Genomic DNA, 26,101 nt, shown 5'->3' with positions numbered 1-26,101 from the left:
CTTCTGGTCTCTACACACATCTCACTCTGGGAGAGCAAGTCAGGCACATTATCACTTTTCCGTTCCATGCCCAGATCCAGACAGAGGCATGAAGGAGATTGTATACCCCTGAGTGGTTATGCAGTCCTGGACAAAGTCTAGCTCTTTGTAAACATGGCAATTTTAGGATCACCTAGAGTAGTGGTTTTCAACCCCTGGGGGTACACAGAGGTCTTCCAGGAGGTACATCAACTCATCTAGATATTTGCCTAGTTTTACAACAGGCTACATAAACACTAGCAAAGTCAGTATAAACTAAAATTTCAGTAATAGGGTGCTGAGACATTTTTGTATTTTTATGTCTGATTTTGTAAGCAAGTAGTTTTAAAGCGAGGTGAAATGTAGAGTACGAAAAACAAATCAGACTCCTGAAAGGGGTACGGTAGTCTGGAAAGGTTGAAAATCACCGACCTATCAAGACCTGAAAAGTGAAATACACTTGTTGCTTTTTAGTACCAAGTCTTATTGTAATTTTGAGGAACCTAGTAATCCCTGTCTTTAAAGTCTTCAGTCTAAAATATCCATTTACTAGAGGAGGTTAAAAAATCCTTCCTTTAGATGCATATATTTCTAGTGTGCAACCTGTGGCCCGTACACGACCCGTCAGGGTAATCCACTGGTGGGCTGTGAGACAGTTTGTTTACATCGACTGTCCCCAGGCACGGCTGCCTGCAGTTCCCACTGGCCGGGAATGGTGAACGGCGGCTAGTGAGAGCTGCAGGCGACCGTGCCTGTGGATGGTCGATGTAAACAAACTGTCTTGTGGCCCACCAGCGGATTACCCTGATGGGTCGCGTGCGGCCCGCGGGCCACAGGTTGCCCACCACTGTTCTAGTGGAATAATTTCTCAAATATAAATTACTACCATGCCTAAATATCTTCAAGTGAGAGCATAAATAGAAAAAATGTGTGATTATAAATAAGACAAAACCTAGGGAATTCTTCATAATCTGTATGTTAAGTTGATTTGTAAAAGTAAAATATTAAAAAATAATAAATGCTGGAGTTTTGTGTAATATCTAGGTCAGAATAAGAATGAAATTATCTTGGGGATATTAGATTTTCCAAGGATGGAACACCTTCATTTGCAAACCAGCATCTTTTAATATACAAAAAGTACAGCGTGTATATGTATAGATTTATATACAATACATTAACACAAGCAGAAACTTTCATCGTAGTTAAGATTGCAGCAGGACACGTCAGACTCATCCAAAATTTTAAAATCATTGAAATAAGATATGAAGGGAAAAGCCTCTGGCATTCATTGCCACTTTCTCTTACCCTTCAACATCATCAATAACTTTCACTCCATCTCTAGCAGATACTGAAAAGCCACATGTACCTCAGTTTTAGCAAACTTGTGCTCTGCCACAAAATCTTAGTTTCAACCTCATACACGTTTGTATCAAGAAACTGGCACATCTGACTTTCATGCAATCTGTATACATGTAACACCATTCCATCTTACCATCACAGAGGTTGATTTTTATGTTAAGAGTGTGAGTATGTTTAAAGGAGTACATATGGCTTATGAGTATCTGATGGAGAAAGAAGTGGATGCCTTATGGAGTGTTAATAATAATGCCTATTTCTTATATAGCACTTCTTATCTGTAAAGCTCAAAGCATATCACCATCTTGAATGTATTTATCCCCACAACACCCTTATGAGGAAGTGTTATCATTCCAGTTTTATAGATAGGGACGTCGGACACAGAGAAGCTAAGTGACTTGCCCAAGGTCACACAGGAGGTCCATGGCAGAGAAGGGAATTGAAGCAGGGTCTCCTACAGCCTAAGCTAGTGCCCTAGCCACTGGACCATCCTTCCCCTTTACTATAGTTGTGGACAAAAAAAGTAAAACATTTATCTGGCATTAGGGTTGTGCAAATGTATCAGTAATTTAAGAGTCTAAAACATTACAGGAACATTGTAATTATCTTAAAAACAAGCATTGAATACTCAGGAAATTCAGAGTTAAAAAGTTAAATTTAAATATGTATACACACATTGGCTATATATGATGATATAAATAAGGGGAGAGAGAAAAAGATTATACTGATAGATTTATATACAAATCAAAGTTCAAGAGATTTTAGAGAAAAATCTTTATATTACCAAAACTTCAGAGTGAAAATTTCAGACTGACAGTATATTTAAGTACAAAACCTGCCACAGAGTGAAATGTAATTTTGTACCTTTCCTTGGTAATGCAGAAGACAGCTTGTGATACTTACCATATAAAGGGAAGATGTTTATCAGCTCAAAACTTTAGACCCTCTAAAGTGGCTCAGGAAAGACAGAACCCCTTTTTAAAGCAACTCTATCAGTGGTTTGCCAAAAAAAAAAAAGCCCTCCCATTATGACAATTAAAATATGTCTCTTTCAAAGGCTTCCAAACCACCAGAAATAATCTCTCCCCTTCTCCTCACACAGTGAAGAAGGTTGGTCTTCAGTGCCGAGTTCACTGCCAGCAGCAGCAGCAGCAGCTATGAGGGTGAAACTCAGGGCTTCACCACTCTCCTGGGTTACTTACTAACCTGATTTCACTTTGAGCATCAGTCGTTCCTGTAAATTCTACAGCTGAGGGCTGGGTAGCAGCCTTGGGCAAGGTTTTTTTTCCTCAGCAGCTTTTAGAAAGGGTGCTGATGTTTTCTTAATGTATTTGTATCAATCCCTTCCCATGCTTCTTATCACAAGTTCTTTTTACTGCCAGGATAATGAGGTGACCCTCATCCCCCTTTAGGGAGTAATGCTGCAAAGATGCAGAAACACAGGCTTAAGGATGTACCAAGTGAATTTTCTGCCCCAGCTGACTCACTCATTTTTTGGACTGCTCACAAAGGGATAATTAGCTGGAAAGCACTTTCCGGCTTTCTTCCAGTTTCTATTTGTAACTTATACAAACTGTAAATCCTGCTGGACCACAGAAATTTGTCGGAAACTGAGAGCCATGATCTATTGTGTATTTTAGCAATAATAATTTTAAAGAGAAAGTTTCCCACATATAGAGTGAGGAAATGGCCATTTTAAAAGTGGGTAGATAGATAGATAATGCAGTATATGTTACAGTTGCATCCCATACATGGCATTTTTAAACTGAGTGCTGTTGAAAGGTATGGAATTGGCAGCTCTGGGAGACTGAAGTCATTTATTCCCAAAACAGGTTCACTTAAGGGCAGCAGCAGTGTAAGCTACCCTGTCCTGCTACAACATACTTCTGGTGCCCCAAACCTAAGCTGGAGTTTAGGAGGAGGAGGAGATCTATGATGAAGAGTATGGCACACTAATTGACAACAGTGCATAACAAAAGCCAAAACTAGATGTTTATTTGAAGTGAGTGTGCCCTAAAAGGATCAGAGGCTTGGAAAGAGGAGATTTTTTTAATCAGTAACTGTTCAACATTGATTTTCTCATACGCGCACACACACAAACCCACAAAAAATATTTCCACTGATAATAATCAAAATGCACAGATAGGCAAAGTAAGAAAAATGCTGCTTGAGAACTTCTTAGAGTTTGATTTAGGGTTATTTACTTTGTATATTTTGACATATGGTGTTGAAAAATTGCATTTTAAAGGTTACAAAGCTTTAATTTTTTCAACATGTACTGTCATTAAATAATTGTCGGACCCCTCCCACTCTCTGACCCTCCACCCTAATTCAACCAGAAAGCTCTGGACTGGTGAGTACCTGTATACTATTGTATACTTTATTCATTTTATTGTATTCTAATTCTTTGAAAATTGGTATTCCATTGGTAACGATAACTCTTAGTTAACCGGAATTTTTTATTAATGGCACCCCCCATCCCCTCCAACATGCCAGATTACAAAGCTTTTACTCTATTTGTGCAACTGTAAATATTTAAATACACAAAATAAAAAAATACTTAAACACTGATATCAGTCAAAATTATGAAAAAAAAGAAAAGAAAATCAAATTCTGCCAAGCCTACTGCTAAGGCAGTCTGTCATGGGATTATAGGACTTTCTGGATATTTTTCTTTGGATTATTTTATATTTTTAAATAACAAATCGTGCTGCCATAACTTGAAAAATGTCACTTTGCAGGGGCATGATGCTGGTGAAGAGGTAACCAGCACTTGGATGGAAGGGGACTGAACTAGAACTTGTAGAAACCCCATTTCTTCCTCTGAAAAAAAAATTCAGACAAACCTTTTATTTAAATATTTTGTGAGAAAGTTTCAAAATGGTTCAGATCAAAATTTTTGTTTAGATTCAAATTGAATTTTTTGTTTTGATTCATGTCAAATTTTGTTTTGATTTAGTTTTTTTATATGGAAATTTTAAATGTTAACCCCTCCTCCCCCCCCACTTTTCCAGCCCTCCTTCTTTTTTGCCACTGAATGCAATCAAATGAATGAATGTTGTCTACAGGTTTGTTTTACTTTATTAATTTTTTCCCCTCCCTTTTTTTTTTCTTTTTCCTTTTCCCACTAAAACTTAAGGACATTTGGAGATGTTACAGAGGGGCAGATTTACAGTGTTTTATTTTTCCTTTTGCCACTCTTAACTTTTTCAAAGCTGGGAGAAATATTGAAAAATTATGGAGTCGGGGTGGGGGGAAGTGGGGAATATACATGCTGGAAATTATTCATTCTGTTGCATTTAGTGGCAAAAATGAAAAGGGGACAAAGAGGGGAAAACACAAATAACCACTAACATGTTTGAATACAATAAAAAATTCAATTCAAAATTACATGGAAAGTGTCCTTTTGTTTAGAAACTTCCCATACAGTCATTTAAATTACATTTTCCCCACAATTTTTTTTTATTAAACTCTATTTTGCATCAGGAAATTCTTTTGGTCCTTCAGTGTTCACTGAGGTTGGTGTGGGAAGGGTTCTCATTGCTAATCTCCCAACAGTATTGTTTGCTACTTTGAGGTAAATCCAGTGCATCTCTCTCCAGGGCTGATTGGAGGCCTCAGGGAGCAGTGCAGCCTGGAGCAGCCCTGTGTCAACCACTCTTGGGAGCTGCCTCACAGCGTAGGTGGTTCCCTGATACCACCTCTGAGCTTCTCCTAGAGTTTTTCCCTGTCATGCAAGAAAGGGAGGGCCAGGGATGCAAGCAAACCTCTCAACCCGCCAATATGTGGCATACGCCATCAAAATATATGACAAATGACCAACGTGTGGAACACCTGGGTTTTTTTGGCCTGTTGTGCAGCAAGTGATGGATTATAATGGCTTTTAGCCATAAAACCTGATTTTAGGGATCTTTTCTCATTAGCTGAATTAAATTGCAAAACTGGCTTATTTGGACTCAAACAGTGAAAAAACATCCTCTCCAAACAGGTTTTATACTTAAGAACCATTGTAATCCATCAGTTATGGCACAATTCACAACCAAAGCGCCCCTTTGCTCTATCCGTGTCTTTCTCACAAACAGTATCCTTTGCCCCCCTGCCCCCCCCTCCTCTCCCCAGTCCTATTTTCCCCTTTATTCCCCTTACTGCCTGTTGCTGCCTCCTGTTCTCCCCCACTCCCTTACTTTTGCTCTCCATCCCCAACCCCAAAAGAGCCAGGAAACTACCTGCAAATCCGTCAGGGAGCAGCAGCAACGGTAAAGGCCGTGGTAACTCAGTTCCTCTTCAGGCTTCCTCGCTCCTCCTCTCAGCCTGTGGGCTTGCCTCAGGCAGTGGCAGTGGTTGTGGAGGGCAGCTCCACAGAGTGCTCCCAGCTCTGCGGTCCTCTTGTCCCCGGCTACAGGTTGGCAGCAGACAGTGGATTGCAGAGGCTCCTCTCAAACGCCCAAGGAGAAGAGGTGCTGCTAGTACGTGCCTGTGTCCTCTTCGTGGTGATTTCACCACACACACATATCCAAGGATGTGTGCTGCTTTGTTGTGTCTTCTCTTGTACTTTCACTAGCTTCTGCTGACTATTGTACCAGCCCCAGAAGACCACTAGCCTGGGTGTAGCAGCACAACCATGAGCCTTAAATACCCCACGGCAAAAACTACAATGAAATATAGTAGTTTGGGAGGCCAGTCTCCCTCCTTAACTAGACAAGATAGCCAGCCACTTCATTCACACTCATCTTTCACCCAGTCTCCTGTCCACCACCTATATCCTACACCTACTAATTCCTTCTCTTGCCCCTCTCAGTTTCCTACTCATCATATTCTCCTTCTCTGTCATGCCACTTTCTCCTGCCCCACCCTTCAGGCTCCTCCTGCCCCCACATACTTCTGCACCTCTTAGTCTGACCCCATGCTCTGCTGGAACACCCTCAATCTGCCTCCCCACTGCCTTGAACTCACTTTAAATCTGCTGCCTGCTCTCTACACTCCTCTGCACCCCCTCAGTCTCCACATATTCCAGACATATTCCTGCATCTCCTTAGCCTTACTCTTGTTCCCTCAGACTCCTCAGTTTCCTGTACAGTTTCTTAACACTCACCTATGGCCACCACCACCACAATCTCATTTCCAGCTCCTTCATGTTCTCTTGTCCCCTGCCTGGTCCTCATATGGTGACTAAGGAGTCACTGTGACTTCCCTGAGGGAACCTGGCTTCAGCCCCATGAAAAACAATCAGAGATGGTGGCCCTCTTTAATGGGGCATCATCACTTTGATGTGTAAAGGCTGTAGGGAAACGGCAGCCACCATGCTGTGGGAAGTCAGTCCCACTGATAGCAATTGGAGTTGGTGGCCATTTTGGATTAGGACAAAATGTCACTGGTCTGAAAGCAGAAATCCACTGTTGCTAACTTGAGTGATGTTATCGGTATTGCCAACCCCAAAATTTCAAAACATCAGGAGTTAGACTCCAAAATAGCATTAGCTGGGCCTGGAGGAATATAGACCCATGTTAGGCCTGAGTGAACGATGGTTTTAAATTGAGTTTGGATATTAGCATGAGCAACAGGCCCAAAGTGTGTGAGCAAAAAGAAAAAAAGAAATCATGAGAAAAGAGGGTTATTTGTGTTAAACGTATAGTGACTCTTTGGAATAGCAGCATTATCTTATTGAAGGATTGAGCTGAAGTAATACAAACAAAGAAAACATGGTTAATTGGGTATCAAGTGCAGTAAATAATTGGTTATATGTTTGTTTAATTTATTATAGAGAAATGCTTAGCCTAGTAGTTAGGGGGAAATATGGCAAAGTGAGATAAGGAAAAAATGAGCCTTGAAGAGAGCAGAGTGCAGCTCTAAAGTGATTCAGCTGGCTTTAAATAAGGTCCAATGACCAGGGGTGACATCACTTGTTTGTTATAGTGTGTAAAATGGAAGGTATCCTAGCTACTTTTTTGTCAGACCTTTTCTTACCTGCTCTAAAGTCATGCCATGATGGGAAGGCACCTCCTGATCCTGTTGTAAGTATATTGGCCAATGCTTATAACTGTATTGTTGCTATGGATATAGAATATAACGGTGAAAATACTTAAGCTGATATTTTGGATGTGGCCTTTGACTAACAAAGGAATGCTTGTGTGGAATCTGAGTCATGGTAAACCTTAATAAAATTATTAGGAAAATTATTTCCAACAAGGCTAGGGTTGCCAATTTTGGCTGGATATATTCCTGGAGGTTTCATCACATGATTAATCTTTAATTCTGGGAGACTCCAGGACAGTCCTGGGGGGTTGGAAACTCTAAACAAGGCCCAAAATCATGACTTCTTTTAAAAATTAGGTTATGGTGTTTGGTCTGTCTTTTAATTTGTGAATCACTGTGTGAGACAGTTAGTGATCCCAGCTCTCCCAAACATAGCGCATAAGGTGATTTTGGCCTCTGATATGGAGCTTTAGCTGCTGCCTGATGGTGTGGAGCTTCTAGTTTCTTCCCCCAAAACCATTGTTCTCATTGATTTTTCTTCTCTGTTCCCTGCCTCACATCTGTCCATCCCTCAACTAATTATACTCCCCACAACCCCTACATCAATTTTAGGTCTCCAACTCCACATCTGCCCCTTGCCCTGCCCAGTGTACCTCTGGTGGTTCATTGTGTCCCTCTCCAAGGCGTAGGGGGTGGGGTGCACCTGCTGCAGGGTCCCCTTTTCTGCTTCCCAATCCTGGGGGGAGGGTAGGAACCTCCAGCAATTCCCTCCTCCTCCCAGGCCACCCAATGAGAATACCATCAGCTGCTCCCTCTTCTGCTTCCCTTCCCAAAAATCTTCTGTCTACTCTCCAGGATAGGGAAGACAGCTCTGCCAGCCTCCTGTACTAGTCCTGATTGGGGAGGGCAGCCAATCAGAGAGGTTTTTGCTCCTGAGCAAGCTGGAAACTCCATGAGAGCTGCTCCTTCTCCTGTTATATTGAGACTGGCTCCAGCAACAGCCAAAAGTCATATTACTCATGGTGAAATCACAAGAGTTGGCAATGCTGTATTAATGTGTGTCTCACAATATTTATTGCTTGACAAAGTCCCAGCCGCTTTAATCAAGTTATCAAATGATTGCATGAGAATCTCACTTAAAAAAAATAAAGCTGAGTTTCTAGCCCTCATGGCTGTGGAGAAAAGTTCACTCCCACTGTTCCAGTATTGGAAAGTCAACACACAATTAAAAAAAGAACCTCACGATGTTTGGAGTTTGACTCATGACTTTTGACCCATGAAGGCTGGCAATTCTGTAAATCAGAAATTCATCAGAATCATTAGCCAACCCAAATATTGAGAGACTCTCAAAACATAGCTAGACTTGGGAGGTGGGCAGGCTGTACGAGGATCTCAGTATTGCTATAGGAGCCTAATCCACACCTGCTGAAGTCAATGGGACTCTTTCCATTGATCCAAAGCCCACGGAAACCAGACCCTGTACAAGGAGCATTGTGCATTCTGAGGCAGCTCCAGCACCTTCTCCCCATCTACTTCCTGTATCCCCACCAGCCAGCAACTCTCCCATAACCGCCAGCACTTCCCTGCCTCCCCTTTTCTCCTCTCCAAGCAGCAGTGACATGAAGAGTATGGATGACTAAAGGCAGCTTTGCACAATCCTCACTAAAGTTTTCTGGATCAAACAGGCTGAGCTAGTCATTTTTATTTGGGGTTGGCAAGCTTTGGTGACAATTTAGCAAAGCTGATATGATCTCTCTTTATGTTTGGGAGGTAAATGGTAGAGGGCACTGGAGCCACTTCAGAATGCAGGTGGTTCTTCTTACATAGCCGCTCTTACAGCCCTACCTTCCCTTCTGCATGGAGGGGTGAAGCTATCAAAGGCACTCGCTTCCGAAGTTCAAACAGCACCTAAGAAAATATTTCAATAAAAGTCTGTTTAGGCTTCCAAAGTAAATCAAGCACCTGGGTGGAGCTGTGTAATTTTCAAAATTGATGCTCTCTGATGCCATTAATACAACAGAATCTGAAATCTCACTTAACAGGTTTTACATACGTCTTACAGCTTTACTTTCCAAGGCCAAATTCTGTCCTCATTTATACCCATGCAACTGCGCTGATTGGAATGGGAATGCATGAGTTTAATGGTGACCACCATTGGTCCAATAGCTCAGACCACCCACAATTACTTGAACTAGAGAAAATATCTCGATGTTTATATTAATGCTAAGAATTGCACAAGTCAACGCAAATGCTCAATTTGCTTTATAAATAAGGCTAAACAGACTTGAGGTTTTTTTGGATGACATTTTGTTCGTCTACCTTGTTTATGCATGTTTTATGTACTTTCATGTGTTTTCTTAGTTTTTATGCAAATTAAGCCAAACCACCAAATTTCAAACCAATGTGAACTACACAAGTAAAACAGAGGACAAAATTTAATTTTCATTCTGCAAAACTACCTCTCTCACACTTTAGATAACTAACGTGGATTGTGGGTAAAGCTCATCTGTGCAGGAGTCAGAACTTTCTCAGTGGCTGGTCTGAGACAGTGGAATGAACTCTCACAGGAGCTAAGGACCTCAGAGATCTCACCACTTCTGCTCCAAGTGCAAGATCCTTATCTTTGACCTTGCCTTCTCTAACAAACACATAGCAACACATATGTTAAAACAAACAAACCAAACCCTACAAAAACAAGACATTCCCTGCACATACTTCTTCCCCCTAAGAGAGAATGAGAAAACAAACAACATGGCACAGATGTTAGTCAAGTTGTGCTATACACTACTGGAAGGCACTTAGATACTATAGCGACGAGCACAACAGAAAAACCGATATAAAATAGTCTTTGAAGCCTCAAGAGCTATGAACTTACAGTGACAAGTGACCCATGGCACCAGTAGTTCTGCTTTTTGTAACCTGATACTGAGCTTTCTTTTCCTGATATGAAAGTGCCCTCTGACACATTGCTCATTTATATGCAGCAGCTTCTGCAAGGGCAGCCAATGAAGTATCAACTTCAGGAATAGGAAGTGGGGGATAAGGGGGAGAGCAGAACTTCCCATAAGCTGTGATATTGAAGGAAACAGTGTTCCCTGACTCCCTTGCACAGGCAGAAGTTCTCAATTTAACGCTTAGAGTACAATCACTTCCAGGCTTTTAACTTTCTGACCACAGCAGCTGTTCTGTCTCCACAGCAAAATATTTGCTAGTGAGTTTATTTTGTAGAAAAACCCTGCCTACTTTGTTGTTCATCTGAGATTGGGAAAACATCTCCTTTTGGCTAACAGCATTAAAACCGCTAAAAGTTCATTGGCACTGGGAGCAACAATTTAATTTCTATATTAGTAGTGAGTTCTTTGTTGTTATCTCTGTTGAAATATTTTCTCCAGGCCCCAAATGACCCCATTATACTAGGCACAGTACACACACACACAAGTTTGAGACAAGATGTAACTGCAAGTATGACAATCAAAAGCAAGAGAGGAAGGACAAGGGTAACTATCACAGGAATTTAAGTGAGCTGTTGCACAACAAGTATTTTGTTAGTTTTATATTCTTAATTTATTTTAATTAAATAAAATCCTATATCCCCAACTGGGGCACAAACCATTGTTCACTGGCTGATGTTTTGTAGGCATCATAGCAGGGATATGTTGAGAAGAATTTGAAGGCGAGGAGAGTAGTAGCAGTAGGAATTAATTCAGGAAGGGGTTCTCTTTGCTAGTGGTGCCATGGAAGAAGGTCCGGGAATGCTGTGGAAAAACTGACAAACAGAAAGATGAGGTTGGCATTGCTGGCAGAGTGGGAGAGGCAGGAGATGACAAGAGAGAAAAAGAGCAGGATAGGTAGGGAGAGGTAGAGCTGTGAAACACCTTAGGAGTGTGGGCAAGAAGCATGAACTTCAAGTAGTAAAACAGAAAGTGGGGAGACGAATGAGTTAAGAATCTGATTCTAACAGCCAAGTTGACTTGCATAACTTATAAGAGAAACCTACATGTGTGTATTAAAGCCAGCCAATATATCTGGCAAACTGAATAGCCAGAAGAGACGCAGAAAGGAAATGATACTCAGTAGTCTGACATTGATGAACCTTTAGAGATTTTATGTAAATTTGGGTTACAGAGCCAAATACTATAGTCAGAGCCAGAAAAAACACATGGATCAAGCTGCCTGACCTCCTGTCTCTTGCAGCATTATTCCTTCCAGTATATCCTGGCCCCCAGTGCAGTCAATGAGAGACTTGATTTCAAAGGTTGACTTCAATGAACCCAAGATTCAGTCCAGGACTACATTATTTTTTTTAAATAACTCACTCTTTTTTATTTTGGAAGTTTTAACTGGTTTGCAAATCATTACCATGTAACTATAAGGGATAAAACAATAAATCATTACAATAGTGAACTTTTTTGTGTTTCCTTTTGGAAACTTTACCTGGTAATATAATCAACTCTGTTTTACAGGTGTTATATTACAAAGTGAGCCTCTGTACATCATGCTGGATATGTTGTTTCTAGTGAATTTATTGAATTGAGTGAAACTACTGATTATATGAGCATATGCTATATTTTCCACAGAACCATTCACTGCACAGGATGGACAGCGAATAAGGCAAGTTTGTATGTCAAATGAGGCTGTTGGACCCCTTTTAAATTGCCCAGGTTGGCCGTAGGACTCCTAGGCACACACAACTGCTCCAGGCCCCGCACTTTGGGAGGCGTGATTGGCCAGTGCGGCTGGTCCCAGAAGTAATGGATTTGTCACTTCCATCCCAGGCCCTGCACCCACCTACTTCATATGATAAACTTGAGGCCCCTCTATGTCTATGCTGGGCTCTGACTTGGCACATCAATACTGAATTTTTCTATTCTGTAGAGATAAGGTAGGTGTGGATGCAATTATCTTCAGATGTGTCACCACCTTAGGTAGGTATTTTGTGAAGACCTTTGGTTCTATGGAAAATCTGAAAGGCAATACCTTTTATTGATATTGATTGAATTATTGTGAATCTCAGATACTTCATGTGCCACAGGTGGAGAGTTATATGGAAGTATGCAACCTCTAAGTTGAGGGCCACAAACCAGTCTTAAGCTTGAAGAGATGGAATGATGGCAGGCCAGCTGATGGTGGGGGGGGGGAGGCAATGGGCCTGGCCACAGGACTTCTAGGCGTGCACGACTGCTCCAGGCCCCGTGGACCAGCGAGATTGGCCAGCACGGTCAGTCCTGGAAGTGATGGTTTAATCACTTCCATCCTGGGCTCCACACCCCCTCTAGGGAGGGCCCTGGCCCTGGGATCCAGAATTGCTGTCATTAGGCCTGAATGATTGAGCAAGAATGACCATCCTGATTCTAAGGCAGCCTATGTAATTCACTCTCCTCAGGTCTAGGATAGAAGAGAGAACCCCTTTTTCTTCAGAATAAGGAAATATTGGAAATGAAAGCCTCTTCTCTTGTACTCCTCCAGTAATTTTCTATGGCTCCTAGATAAAGCAATGAGGCCACTTATGTTGGCAGTAGCTCTTCTAAGAAGGGTCCATGAAGGAGTATGGTAAAGAGTGGGAGCTGGATAAGGGGATAGGAGCCATGGGAGATGTGCAGTGACCATTTGTTGGCCATGACTGTAGACCAAGCCCAATGAAAGAGTGCAAGGCAGCTTCCAAAAGATGTTGGGAAGCCCTAGGTTTCCTCTAGTGTGGTTCCCATCCTTTCCATCAAATCTGCTGCCTCTGGGAGTGTGCCTGTAAGGGTCCGGTAAGGGGCTCGTCCTTCTCAGGTGTGGCGGGGAACCAGGGCGCCTCCCTACAGATAGCAGTCTGTCTCGGGCTCAGACCCCTCCACAGGGGCTGAGCAAATCAATAGTCTTTAAACAAGGCAGAGTCCCAGCCCCTTAGCAGGGCCCGAGTAAACACAGTGTCTATAAGCCCGGCCCTGGAGCAGGGCGGGGCAACAAGCAGTCCTAGCTCAGGCCCTTCAGCAGGGGCTGAGCAAACACAGTATCTAAGCCCAGGCCCTTGGGCAGGGCGGGGCAGTAGTAGTTCAGGCTCAGGCCTTTCAGCAGGGCTGAGCAAACACAGTATCTAAGCCCTGCTCAGGCCAGGGGGAAGGGGGAGTCTGCCACCCTTGGAAGGGTGGCAGGGGAATGCAGGCCCTCCCACTCCACTGCGTTCCAGCCCGGCGCCCTAGCAGCGGCAAAGATTTGCTGCAGTCGTTGGGGATCCTGGCCACAACACACTGACATCGGCTCGGGGTCTCCTGGAGCCGCTTCCAATCTCCCCCTCCCTAGGTACCTGTCTCTCGCCGGCGTCATCCGGTGGGTCCCAAACCATGGGCTCCTCCAGATACTGGGAAGAGGGGAGCTCAGGCAGCTCCTCTGGATACCGGGCCCGGGGACGGTCAGGCCAGCGCTCCTCCGGATACCTGGCAGGGGGAAGGCTGGGCCCGGCGGGAGCTCAAGCACTGGCGTCTGTCCTCTCCGGCAGCCTTCCTCTAACTGAGCGCTGGGGCCGGGCTTTTATACTTCCTGTCCCGCCCCTTGACTTCTGGGGGGTGGGGACAGGCGGCGGTGGCTCCACCCACTCCGGCGCCTGGTCTGGTTCGTCCTTCTCAGGTGCGGCGGGGAGCCAGGGCGCCTCCCTACAGTGCCATTTTTGCAACAGAGGAGGATGACTGTCACTTCCCCGAGTACTGGGTTTTTTTCTGAGAGAGTCCTCCAGTTGTTGAATCTGGTGCTAAAAGGGAGCTCTCTTTCTCTGTTGGGGCTGGTATTTGTATGGGAAGGGCCCTCATGTGTAAATCCTCAGTGATTGCTGTGTGACCTTAGAACCTTTGAGAGAGAAGCGCTTCATCTGTTTGGCTGCTGAAGAGCTCCAGCTCTCCCATTGGCAGGTCCTCTACAGTGTGTTGCTCTTTTCTAGGGATTCCAGCGCTTGAAGCCACAAGGCCTGTCTCATGATGATGGCTGTGGCCAGCAACATGGCAACCACATCCAGTGCATCCATGGCCACTTCTAAAAGGATTTTTTTGATCATCTGGCCCACCTTTATGACATATCTCGGTTCCTCTTTACTATCCTTTGGGAGTTTTGATAGAAAGACAGCCACTCTCTCCCATATGAAAAAAAATATTTTTACAAACAGGGCCTTCTTTCAAACCTCTTGGATGAGAGCTGAGGATGAGGAAGAGTGGCTGTGGTTTGCCAAAGTCTCTTCACTGGCTCAAGTATGCCCTTTTTGATGCAGTCCTAGATTGGCTGCCCAAACAGGCATATCAAGGATTGACCAATGTCTATGGTCTCAGTGATCTGGGTCAAAAAGGTCTTGGCACACTTATGTTATCAGGTGCCAGTGCCACTTCTTCATCTGATGAAGATGAAGACTGTCAGCAGATGAGGAGATTGCAGAGGTTCCTCCAGTGTTGCCTCAATCTATTTGCAGAGACCTGATCTTGGGTCTGGCATAGGAGGCCTGGTTAGCGATGCTACTAGGGAGTGAGATATCTTCCTCTTCCATAACAGGTGAGAGGGGGATTTGTACTGAGGCATGTGTGATGGTGGTCCCCAGTATGGCCAATAGGGCCAATAGTGACATGCTGTATAAGTTTTGTCCAGCCCACTGTCGCTTCAGCCTTGTCTGTGATGAGACCCTGAACAGGAAGCCTCCAGTGGTGCTCCCTCCCGACCACAGGTGGATGAATCTTGGCTTGATGTTGGTGACAAGTATCTCAGTGAAGGCAATGAAGAGTATATTTCTTTAAATGGTGATTCTCTAGGGTAGCATGACCTCAGTGCTGAGGGAGCTGGTGCCAGCTGCAGTCTTGGTGTGGAAGATGTCTCTGGTGGGGTGTAGTGGGGCAACTGCCCCACCCCTTGAGAGTGTGGGCTGCGGCCGGCCAGTGGGCCTGCGCAGACTGACAGCCAGTTAGAGAAGGGTTTATTGGGAGCCAATCGGAGCCAAGATTGGAGACAGCCAGTCAGGCATAGCTTGGCTCTATATAAAGGCTGCCCAGGAAGGGAGCAGTCAGTCTGTCCCAGGTCTTTGACAGGGGAAGATCAATCTCCAGAGCTGGGAGACTAGCACCGAGGACAGCGCAGTGCTGGCCGGGCTCAGGGAGCAGAAGAGAACTCTAGCCCATAGCCTGCCAGGCCACAGGCCCTGAAGGGAAGGGCCTAGCGGGTTAAGAAGGAAGACAGCGAAGCTGCTGCCAGAGGGTCCCTGGGCTGGGACCCAGAGTAGAGGGCGGGCCTGTGTTCCCCCCTTCCCCCATTGCAGTACACCCAGCCATCGGCCGTGGGAGCAGCCATCATAGACTACGCCAGATCCCTGACAGGATGGATTAGAATTTGGGGGTGTGGTTGGACAGGCTGACTGGGGTGTAGGAAGACTGCTGATCACCCCCACCCCCCTCCCTGGCAGAGGGTGTGGATGGACTGAGGGGCACTGCCGGAGGGCAGTGGTCAGGAAAAGGACGCTGCGAGCTAGAGAGTGACGCAGGCTCAGATGCCAACCAAGGGCGAGACAATGGGTGGGACACCACTAGGAGAGGGCGCTCCACTGGACTGAGCTAATTCCCAGACACAACCAACAAGAGGTGGTGAGTCCCAACCTTGTCACACAGGAATACAGACTTTTTCAGCCAGTATATATCGTGGGACCATGGTGAGTTCAAAGATCTGTGCCTGCATTGGCACATGTAAGGCTGACAGTGTCATTGTCAAGGTTGATACCTGGCCACCCTTTCTCTGTGCTACATTGGCAGTTAAACATCTATCTCTAGCAGTTGACACAGACAATTTGGAGGGTTTGTCTCTGGAAAACTGGTGTTTAGGTCCTCCATTACCATGTGATTTGCAGTGGTGCCTGGAGCCAAGTTTTTGCTTGTGCTCTGTCTTCAGCACCAGGTCTGTCGTCCTTGGAGTCAACGCTGAGGTTGCCAGTGCCAAGGCTATGGATACTGGGTCTGCCACTGTCAGTCTCTTCAGTGCCCTTTTTGACTTCTTGCAACTGGACCCATGTGTGAGGTACCTGCTTGAGGGGTCTCTCCAGTTTGGCAGCTGCCAGTTCGTCCAGGTCTCAGGTGACCCTCATAGATGGGTCTTATATATGTAGCTTGAGATGAGTCTCTGGACTTACAGTTCCTGGAGGCAAAGCAGAAAGAAACTGAGCATCCATCTGAAAAGCGACTCCCATTTGGCTGTCTCTTCTGCCTTCTGTGCCCATATGCATGGGATGAGTCTGTCACAAGATGGTCAAGGTTTAAATCTGGATGGCTTAGAGTCCACCATTAGACATGGCAGTTGGCATGAAGCACTAGACTCCACTATATAAGGGATTTGTTGAATTAGTCAGTATCTTTATGAAGTCCAACTGGATCAAAGATCTTTTTAGAGGAGAATAAATTCTTCTAGAAACTGCAGGTCAGACACTGCTGGATTCTATCTCCCAGCCACAAGAGGTAAGAGAAATGAGGGAGGGTCGTGGCTGCTCTGCTCTTTATGCCGTCACACAGGAACATGAGGTGGTACAGGTCACATGAGCAGCCTTAATAGATATGGCCATTCCAAAGATGGATTTTGCACAGATGAGGAACATGTGCATCTCATGCAGGATCCACACAGACACATATTCAAAGCAAAACAGAGGCTTACACTGGAACTAGGTTTCTATAACAGCTGCAGCAGAGACCATAGCAGGGGATAGCATGAATAAGATGGAATAATCCATTGCTAGTGGGGAAACACACCCTTGAATGTTTTCACAGGAAAACATACTACACCTGATACAGTCTCATGCTCAGTCTCAATTTGGTTTGATAACAAATGTACCTGGGACAGAGATTATCTAATCGCCTTACAAGATGTGTATTACAAATACAAGCCAGAACCAAAATATAGCAGGCCAAATTCATCCGGACATACCTCCCTGTACTTCAGTTATGTCCTGGATAAATATGGCCCACTACATTTAGAGATGACATTTTTAGCCTGAGACCCTTTCCAACTATTTGGCAACATAACAAAATAGCTCCTATTTGTAGAAATGATAGAAAAGAAAGACCAAGGTTCACATTATGGATACACAAAAGGCTTATGATACAGAGTGTGAGTAAAGCAGGTCTGAATTTGTTCTGTGAGCGTCACCAGAGTCAGTAACAATTTAAGAGGATAATTAGGGCTGAGTAAGGAGCAGTTTGATACTGTGAGAGAATGGTGATATATGATGGTCATTCATATTTGCATAAAGATCTGAAGGTAGTGGATAGAGATATTGCTGGCCCAAAAAATTGGAGACATTGTTTCCAAAAATTCAGACCACCACAAACTAGTTTTTAATTGTAATAGGGGTGGGAAGAGAAAAAAGGGTCATACTTTAGTACTTCAAGCACACTTCCTTACATGCTAAATAAAAACTTGGTGGTATTATTATTATTCCTACAATCTATTTTTATTTTAGATCAACTCTAATATAGCAGAAACCTGGATTTGGATATATTTAATGTAGAACCCTTCCATGATCACTCAACTACCTATCTCCTGATTTACTCTAAAACCAAATGCTGAAGTTATTGCTTGGTTTTTTTCTGCATGCCTTCGTTAAAACTATTGTTTCCTAAGAGTTTCTTCATTGGAAGTGGAGTCTGGTGCTTTGTGAAATTGGATTCCAGCCCTTCTCTTTACAAGCTTACAAAATTTCCTAAGAAATTCATAACTGGATACAGAAATCATGTTATTGTAGATCTATTTTTATAGAATAGAAAAAGTCAGTATGTTAAAGCTATGAAATCCCCACTGACATTTCTCCTTTCCAGCAAATGAGGCCAAAAAGAACGATTTCTTCAGAAACCGTACCACAGAATAACTAATATGAAATTTAATTTTTAGAACACTATGTGATATAAGGTGTCACAGCCTGGTTACTTAACTCAGGCAAATAGCCCCATCTACGTCATTATGACCAGGGGTGGCAGGTTTGTATAATTTTTGGTGTTCCATTGTCTCCCCCCCTCCACATATCTGCCTTGTAAGCCAATATGAGCTATTGCACACATACCTTACAATTTTCTGCACTGAGTGATGCAGAGGTCCAAGTGACAGAGAGGGCTACAAGAAAAAGAGTAGTGTTAAGGCACTGAACTGAGACTCAGGGAAACCTCTCTCTGGCTCTGCTACAGACTTCATGTGTGATGTTGGGTAAGTCACCTAAACTAAAATTTCCCAGTGTAAGCCAAAGGGAGGGACAGATGCTTAGCACTTCTGGAAAAAAAATCAGGCTCCAGGTGTGTCTAGCTGAGTGGCCAGAAAGCGCGGAACAAACCATTAACATCCACCCTGGAGAATTCTGGTTTAAGTGATTCACCCGCCACCATACTGGATGTGTTAGAGCCTTGTATAGAATCCAGTTTTTCCCTAATTCTAACTGATGTGCAAAGAATTTCGAGGAAAAGTCTTTGCAGGGTTATGTGAGGTACTAAGTCCACACCCTTAACTGAAATCATACGACTTTTATGGGATGATGTTTATCACATAAGAAATGAAACTTCAATCATTGTCTCAGGAGGTCTCATCAACAACCAAGTTTCTACCTTGTATGTCAATTCTGGCAGTGTCCTGTGGCGATTTGTTTGAGTTGATCGACTCTCAATATACAACTGGGCCAAATCTGATCAGTAGTCACTTTATTTGACTATTGTATTAAAAAAGAACTGAAAGCAAGATGGTATTGTGCAGAAAAGAAATTACTCCTTAAGAACCTCACTGTTGGTCCTCTACTCACCTGTGGTTGCAAAGAGCTCTTGAGCCACCGATTGAATTGCACATAACTTCTCACTTTCCACTATACTCACCATTTCCCTGCTCATAGCATGATAATAGGACAAGACTCTGCTGCTAACTATCATGATGAGCACACAGCTCCAATTCTTCTCTTGCTTCAAAATCAGAAGTATTATAAATTGTTAAACGGATGCTCTGACCATGTAGGAGGTTAATATTACTATTTATCAATTATATAACAGTGTAATGTATGTGCACCTCTATCGATCTCCCACAGTATTTTGTTATGTATAAAATACACACACTCAGGAGCTGGAACAAGGGGGGGCATGAAGCTCTCCTGGGGGTACTCTGAAAGCCTTTGCAGAAGGTTTCTGGGGAGGGCTGCCTTATTTCGTCCCTCCACAGTAGGGCACTTTACTATGCAAAGCCAGTAGCAAATGGTCTGGGATCATTGCAGCACAAAGCATGGCAGCAAATGGTCCTGGGTTTTGGTTGTATTCATGTGCCCCTCCAAAAGCCATCAAATTTCAATTTTTGCACACACCCTTACACACATTCTCTCACACACACTGTGGGCTCAAATCCTACCTACCTTACTCATGTAAAAAGTCTCTGACTTCAAAGGGGCTACTCATAAGGGTAAGGTGTGCAGGAATGGTAGTGATGTGGGGCCCTATTCTGAAAGTGTACTAAAGATCAAAGACTGAGCCCGCTGAAGCCAATGGTTTCAACTCCCGCTAACTTCAGTGGTAATTCTAGTAAAATTTAATTTTCCTTTTGGAGTAAACATACAGATAAAAAAATAAACATTTTTAAAGCACTTTTTCCATGTTACATTGGGAACAACATAATTCCAGGTTCAAGAGTTTAATCCAGGAACTTTTCAGCAATGTTAACGACTGTACAGTAGAATGGTATTTTGATGGGCTCACCACTCCCTCAAGTTCTTTAGCTTTGTGGTTAAAATGACAATGGCACATGCCCACTTCTTGTTACATATTTTCTCTGTGCACCAGCCCTCTTCTGAAACTTTGTAAATGTATAATAAACCTGGATGTGTGTAGTAGTTTGTCTTTTTCATGACATTTGCAATTGCATTAGTAAGAAATGTAATATAGTGTGGTATATAAAAATCTCATTACATTATTTTTCAGAACAGAGTTGCATTAAAATCCAATTATTGGATTAGTGGGATCAAGGAAGCTATGAAACATAAGATTTTGGGGTTTTTTGTAATATACCTTTACATTTTTAGGAGTATTCCTGTCTGCAAAAACATCTACCATTTTGTGAGGAAGAATTGACAATGCATGTTAAAGAAGAGACACACACTGTGCTTTTTGATAAAGACATTAGTTTGATGTATACTTATTATTTTAGGTTAATGGAAACTACATTCAGAAACACATTATATGGTTTCTGTGTGTATGGAAAAGCATGACAGGGAGCAAAAACTCCTTCTTACTATCTTTACACAGCATAGTTTATACCTGCAAAAGCAGTATAGAAAGTAAAGTCCCATTGAAACACACACAATTCTTGCAGTATAGTTTAGTAATTGAAATAAAAGTGTTACACAAAGAGTTCATGTCACACTTCTTACCGACCAGCAAAAAGCCCAACTGAACTGAAGAAGGAGACAGAACATGGTCCCTCAAGAGCCTGATCCTAAGGCACTTACCACTTTGCAAGACCAGACCTTGAGGGCATCTTCAAGTTTTTGAAGACAATGGAATTCTTATGTTCCTTTAAAAATAAATATGGGAGCGATACTAGGTATACTTTACAGCAAACACCCAGACTTTGATCTGGTGATCCCCAGCAATGAATCATTTTATGGAACAGTGAGGAGAATAGGGATAACTGTCAACCTCTTTTCATGCTACAACCATGGAGAGTTGTTTATTTCTTCTTACTTAGAATGTTCTAACTTTCCAGCCATCTACAATGTAAGATAAAAAACACCCATCTTTATGAAGCTGTAAGGTCATCTCTGAATCATATTGCTTTTGTGTACCTCTTTCCTATAACCTTTGCATTTAAGGGAGTTTGTTCCTTTACAACACTATCATTGAAGTCTATTCCCAGCTATAGCCCATCAACTGAGATAATGGAGTGTGCATTGTCTCTGCAGAAGGACCAGGAGGGGAACAAATCCTCCGCCACTGCTAATGCAGCCTCATGTCTGTGCTAGTCCCAGTCTCTCTTCCACAGGATGAGGGGGAAAGAAAGAAAAAGGTGACAGATATGTAAAGTGGTGCATCCACCAACTGTGCCCCAAATTCTCCTCCAGTCTGATCCCTCTCCAAACAACCTCTCTCTAGTGTGCTGAAATTTCACCTCCATTCCAACACAGCGGAACGGCTCTGGTTCTGCTTGTGCAGGGACATGGAGTTACAGGCCCCTTTGAAAGTCAAAAAACAATGGGCTATGATATTCTTAAGGTTGTGAACAAAAGCTATATATCAGAAATGGACATAAAACTAACAGGAATATCAAAGATAAAAGACACATCTTAAGGCTGGTGGCATACAGGCAGTAGCAAATGAGCATCCACACTGCATTATAAGGAAACCTCTACTGAAGTTTTCAAAGATATTTATAAGGGAAATTCAGTAGCTAAAAAAGAAAAGTGAAAGTATTTCTAAAATACTGACTTCAATGGGAGCTGTGGGTACTCAGCACCTCGGAAAATCTAAATATTTTGGCCTCTGTGACTAGCTCAAGGTCACATACTGAGAGCCAGAGCTGAGTATTGAAGACAGGTATCTAAACTTCCAGTACCATGCTCTACCCCTTACACCACAGTGCTGCTCTCTGTGCCTTGTCCACTGTATTTTTCATTTCCACTATCTATTGATAAGATAATTTATCTCATGTACTGTAGTTTTTATGGACGACCATGTTTTTAGAGACTCCAGAGGGATGCTGTCACTCAGAGCGCTAATAATCCTTGATGTACGAGTAGGGGAATCTCAAGTAGGCGTAAGGAGCTGGTATTAGTGAGACCATTACTGGAATACTGTGTCCAGTCCTGGTGTTCACACTTCAAAAAGGATGTTGCAAAAATATCAGCCAGGATTCAGTAAAGAGTTACAAGAATGATTCCAGGTCTGGAAAGCCTGCCTTATGATGAGAAAATTAAGAAACAATCTATTTAGTTTAGCCAAAAGAAGGTTAAGAATCAAGAAGGTTGATCACAGTCAACAAGTCCTTTCAGAACAAGGCCAGACACACCCACCAGGTATTCTCTCTAGCCAAGAATTTACTATCTTGTCGGGCCTGCAGCTCAACCTATCTCCACCTCCACAAAGAGCATGGGGCTGAGAAGAACAGGAGTAGCTTCATGGAGATATGAAGTGGCTCCGTGCTTTGTGGCTGGCTGGCTGGCTGGTGAGACAGAGAGAAGGGGAGCAAAGAACAAGAGGCTCTTCATCCACCCTCAGGTATGAACAAGAAAGGCCAGGGAAGCAAGAGCAGGGGTCAGGACGATGGAAGCAGCCAAGGAAAGGAGGAGAGTCCTTGCCTCAGTTTAGTATTGTATGAATGACTGGACTTGTTCATAGGAGTTTAAGGGGTCAAGCTGTTAGTGCTTGCTATTTCATCCCACTTACTTACATTAAAAACAGCCTGAACATTCTTTCATGTCATGTTTTGGCAGCATTCACCCATAGCTCCAGTTGACTTCAACTAGAGTCGAGTGCTCAGCTTCTATTAAAATTGAGCCCTAAAATTGATAGTTACCAAGGGCTGATGTGTCTTCTGGGTGAAACATATCTTCTGCCATCCTTCATCAGCCTTGTTCAATGCCTCACAGAAGCAAATGGAGCATCAGCTATGTCATCTTCTCCTGTTCTCCTGACATATCTTCACCTATTTCAAAGCTAGGGATAAACGGAAGCCAGGAAATAGGAAATGTTTTTGTTAATGCACCCCCAGCTAATCTAATGTGAAGGAGATTGAACCAAAATTATAACTTCCTAGCTTTTCTTCAGAAAATTGGCTATCACATGAACCAATGATTAACCTCTATGCAGAATGGAATGCACAACCCAACTCTAATGACAGCGGTAGTACACTGGGAGTCTACTGTAATTAAAAAAAAAATGATTTTCTAAAACTGAAAGGTGCCATTTGACAGCCTTGGATTCCAGCAGCAAAATCCCCTCTGTAGGCACAGAACAGGTACAATACAGGAGTGTGCAAGCTACCTCTTAGCACCCTAACAATGCTCCCTCAGCCCTAACCTGCAGGCACTTTTTCTGACTAGCCTTTATTATTTTTAAATATTTATACACAGAGAGAAAAAAGCACAAGTGTTGGCTTAGCCCTCATTTTGCTTAGTCCCTGCACAGAGAAGCTTCCATAAAGGGTGGAGTAATGTGCACGGTGCTCAAAAATGAGAACAAATCTCAGTATCCTAATTGTAACAAAAATGGTTATGTAAAGGTGAAAGGGGGCAAGATGGGTATAGGCAAGGTGTGGCGAGGGCATAGATATTTCAGTTCAAGCCAGTGAATGCAAAGCCATATGTGGCTGACAGCTGGAGGATTTCAAGTTACTTCAACGAGAAGCCCAGAGCCATGGCCAAGTATGCTTAAGAGCTACACTTAGGCCTGGTCTACACTATGAGATTAGGTCAAATTTAGCCATGTTAGATCAATTTTTATAAGCAATGCAGCTACACAACCAATCCCGTTCCGCCGACCTAAGGGGCTCTTAAAATCGACTGCTGTACTCCTCCCCGACGAGGGGAGTAGCACTAAAATCGACCTTCCTGGGTCGAATTTGGGGTAGTGCAGACACAGCGCTGTGCAATTTGATGGTATTGGCCTCCAGGAGCTATCCCAGAGTGCTCCAATGTGACTGCTCTGGACAGGAATTTCAACTCCGATGCACTAGCCAGGTATACAGGCTCACCAGCTCCGTTTACGTGCAAACAGGTGTGCAAAGCAAAGATAAGAGTTTGGTGGGGGTATCACAGTCCACTGTCAGATGGACATCTTTTTTTCCCTCTTATTTTATGTTATTACAGCTTCTGTATTTCATGGCCCATTTTGTGTAGAGCTGGGTGTGCAAAGGATTTTTCATCCTGCTAAAATTGTCAAGATATTAAAAAGTTTTCCTGTTCCATAGGTGGGGGGAGGGGCAAAAATGAGACCTTTATAATTTTTTCACAGAAAATCAGAACAAGACCCCACCCCCAGAATAGGCAGGCAGTTAGGGCACTCACCTGGGATGTTGGGAACCTAGGTTCAAATTCCAGCACCGGGTCTCCCACATGAGTGTTCTAACCATGTGGCTATTCTGGAGTTGGGTGGGTGGCTTCCCTCTCTCTCTCAAACACTCACACACTTTCTCTCAGTTCTGTCCTGGACATGAAATACCTTCCTGGCAAAATTTTTGTCAAAACTGATGCATTCCTGCAAGAAGTTTAGATTTCAACAAATCAACATTTTCTGATGAAAACTTTTTTTTTTTTTTAATTCTGATCCGCTCTACTCATGGGCATGTTTTTTCTGTATATTCTGTAAGGTAAATACAAGGGTAAATCAGCAACACAATACACAATTAGCTATGAAGCATTCATGTTGGTCATGGAAGTTTTCAAGCTAATTTCTGCTCTGGAAAAGGACCCAATACATTATTTAAAAGACTGGCTTCACAAAAATGTTTCAGAAGACAAAGGGATGGAATCAGGTGACAAAGCATTGCTGGGGTGACACTATGTCCTCCTCCTACCATGGCTCAAAGTACCAGCTCCAGCAATCTTCAGCTGGCGTAAAAGCCTGTAGGGGGTTAAAAGCCAACGTAATTACAAGCATCTCTGGTCTGCTCTATATTGCACTAGACAGAGGCAGGAGTGAACTCCAGCAACCCTGGGGATTGTGGTTTAAAGCCACTTTTGCCTTCCCTATCCACAGATGTACTGAGCAGACCGCCCAGCAGGGATGCCAGATAAAAGAGAATTTCAAACATTTTTTATAATTTTGAGCATATTTCCTAATAAGAAAAACTTGGCAACATAGATAACGGAGATGAGAGATTGCCCATAAATCATGACAAAGCGCTGCATTCCTTGGAAAACGTAAGAACAAAACAAGGCCAGATAATCCAGTTATGGGTATTTAAAAATCCCAGGAAGCCCTCAATGCTTTGTCTCACTTTTACCAGTGTGTCTCTCTCTTTGCCAGGCACCACCAAACAATAGTGGTTTTCCTCTAATTGTTTATCTAGCATTATTATTTTACACAGAATATGGATCTTACCATAACCATTTATTTATTACTTGAAAGAATCCAGAATCATCCATCTAGTAACAAGAGAACGCTTTAGTGGATTATTTATTAGTGGACTGATGGTGAGAGGGAAATGATAAACTATTTGTTTAACTGAATTTTTTAAAGAATGGTTTATCATTTCCCTCTTGAGGAATATTTATTACTTGAAAGAATCCAGAATCATCCATCTAGTAACAACAAGAGAACGCTTTAGTGGATTATTTATTAGTGGACAGATGGTGAGTTTTGGTTTTTTGTTGTGTAGGGATTTTTTTTTTACCACACACACATGCATACGCACCCGTCCACCCCACACCCTCCCTGCAGTGTTCAGAGAAACTTTTTGATGAAAATCAGAGGCCACACTCAGAGAATGCACTGTGTGTGGTTGGTTTTTGAATCTGGTATGTGATGTGAAAACACCCTAGCATTTACACACATACACTTGTACCCAACCACTTCCTGATATAATATAAAATCATGTTTCAGGCATTCAGAGAGACACACATTAACTCCTATGACAAAAATGCCAGAAGTTCTACCTCAACTGAGTCCTGAAGAAAAGATGGGTGTAGCTCAAGAGTTTGTCTCTTTCACTAACAGAAGTTGGTTCCATAAACATTCAAACATGAGTCATACATAGCCAATGACAATTTTATATGGCTTCCACACTGACAAATCCACTTCCACACTGACAAATC

At 43.0% G+C, this 26,101-nt stretch overlaps 1 protein-coding gene across 4 annotated transcripts in view; it reads right to left on the bottom strand.

Moving 5' to 3' along the window:
• Positions 1–26,101, bottom strand: part of COL6A6 (collagen type VI alpha 6 chain) — a 165,148-nt gene that overhangs the window by 100,485 nt on the left and 38,562 nt on the right. Inside the window, exons 4-5 of one of the 4 annotated variants that reach the window (XM_039523217.1) lie at positions 24,353–24,542; positions 22,864–23,003 (exon numbers count right to left, since the gene is read on the bottom strand). The exons of 2 other annotated variants lie outside the window; for them this stretch is intronic. In XM_039523217.1, the coding sequence (XP_039379151.1) occupies positions 22,864–22,906 (43 nt within the window). In that variant the 5' untranslated portion in view covers positions 22,907–23,003; positions 24,353–24,542. Of the gene's footprint in view, positions 1–2,277; positions 2,416–22,863; positions 23,004–24,352; positions 24,543–26,101 lie in introns of those variants that run through there. One more of the 4 variants, XM_039523218.1, reaches the window with a different exon arrangement.

This window comes from Mauremys reevesii, linkage group 2 (genome assembly GCF_016161935.1).
Source record: "Mauremys reevesii isolate NIE-2019 linkage group 2, ASM1616193v1, whole genome shotgun sequence".
NCBI classification, from domain to species: Eukaryota; Metazoa; Chordata; order Testudines; family Geoemydidae; genus Mauremys; species Mauremys reevesii.
This window is presented reverse-complemented; position numbering and strand designations above follow the sequence as displayed.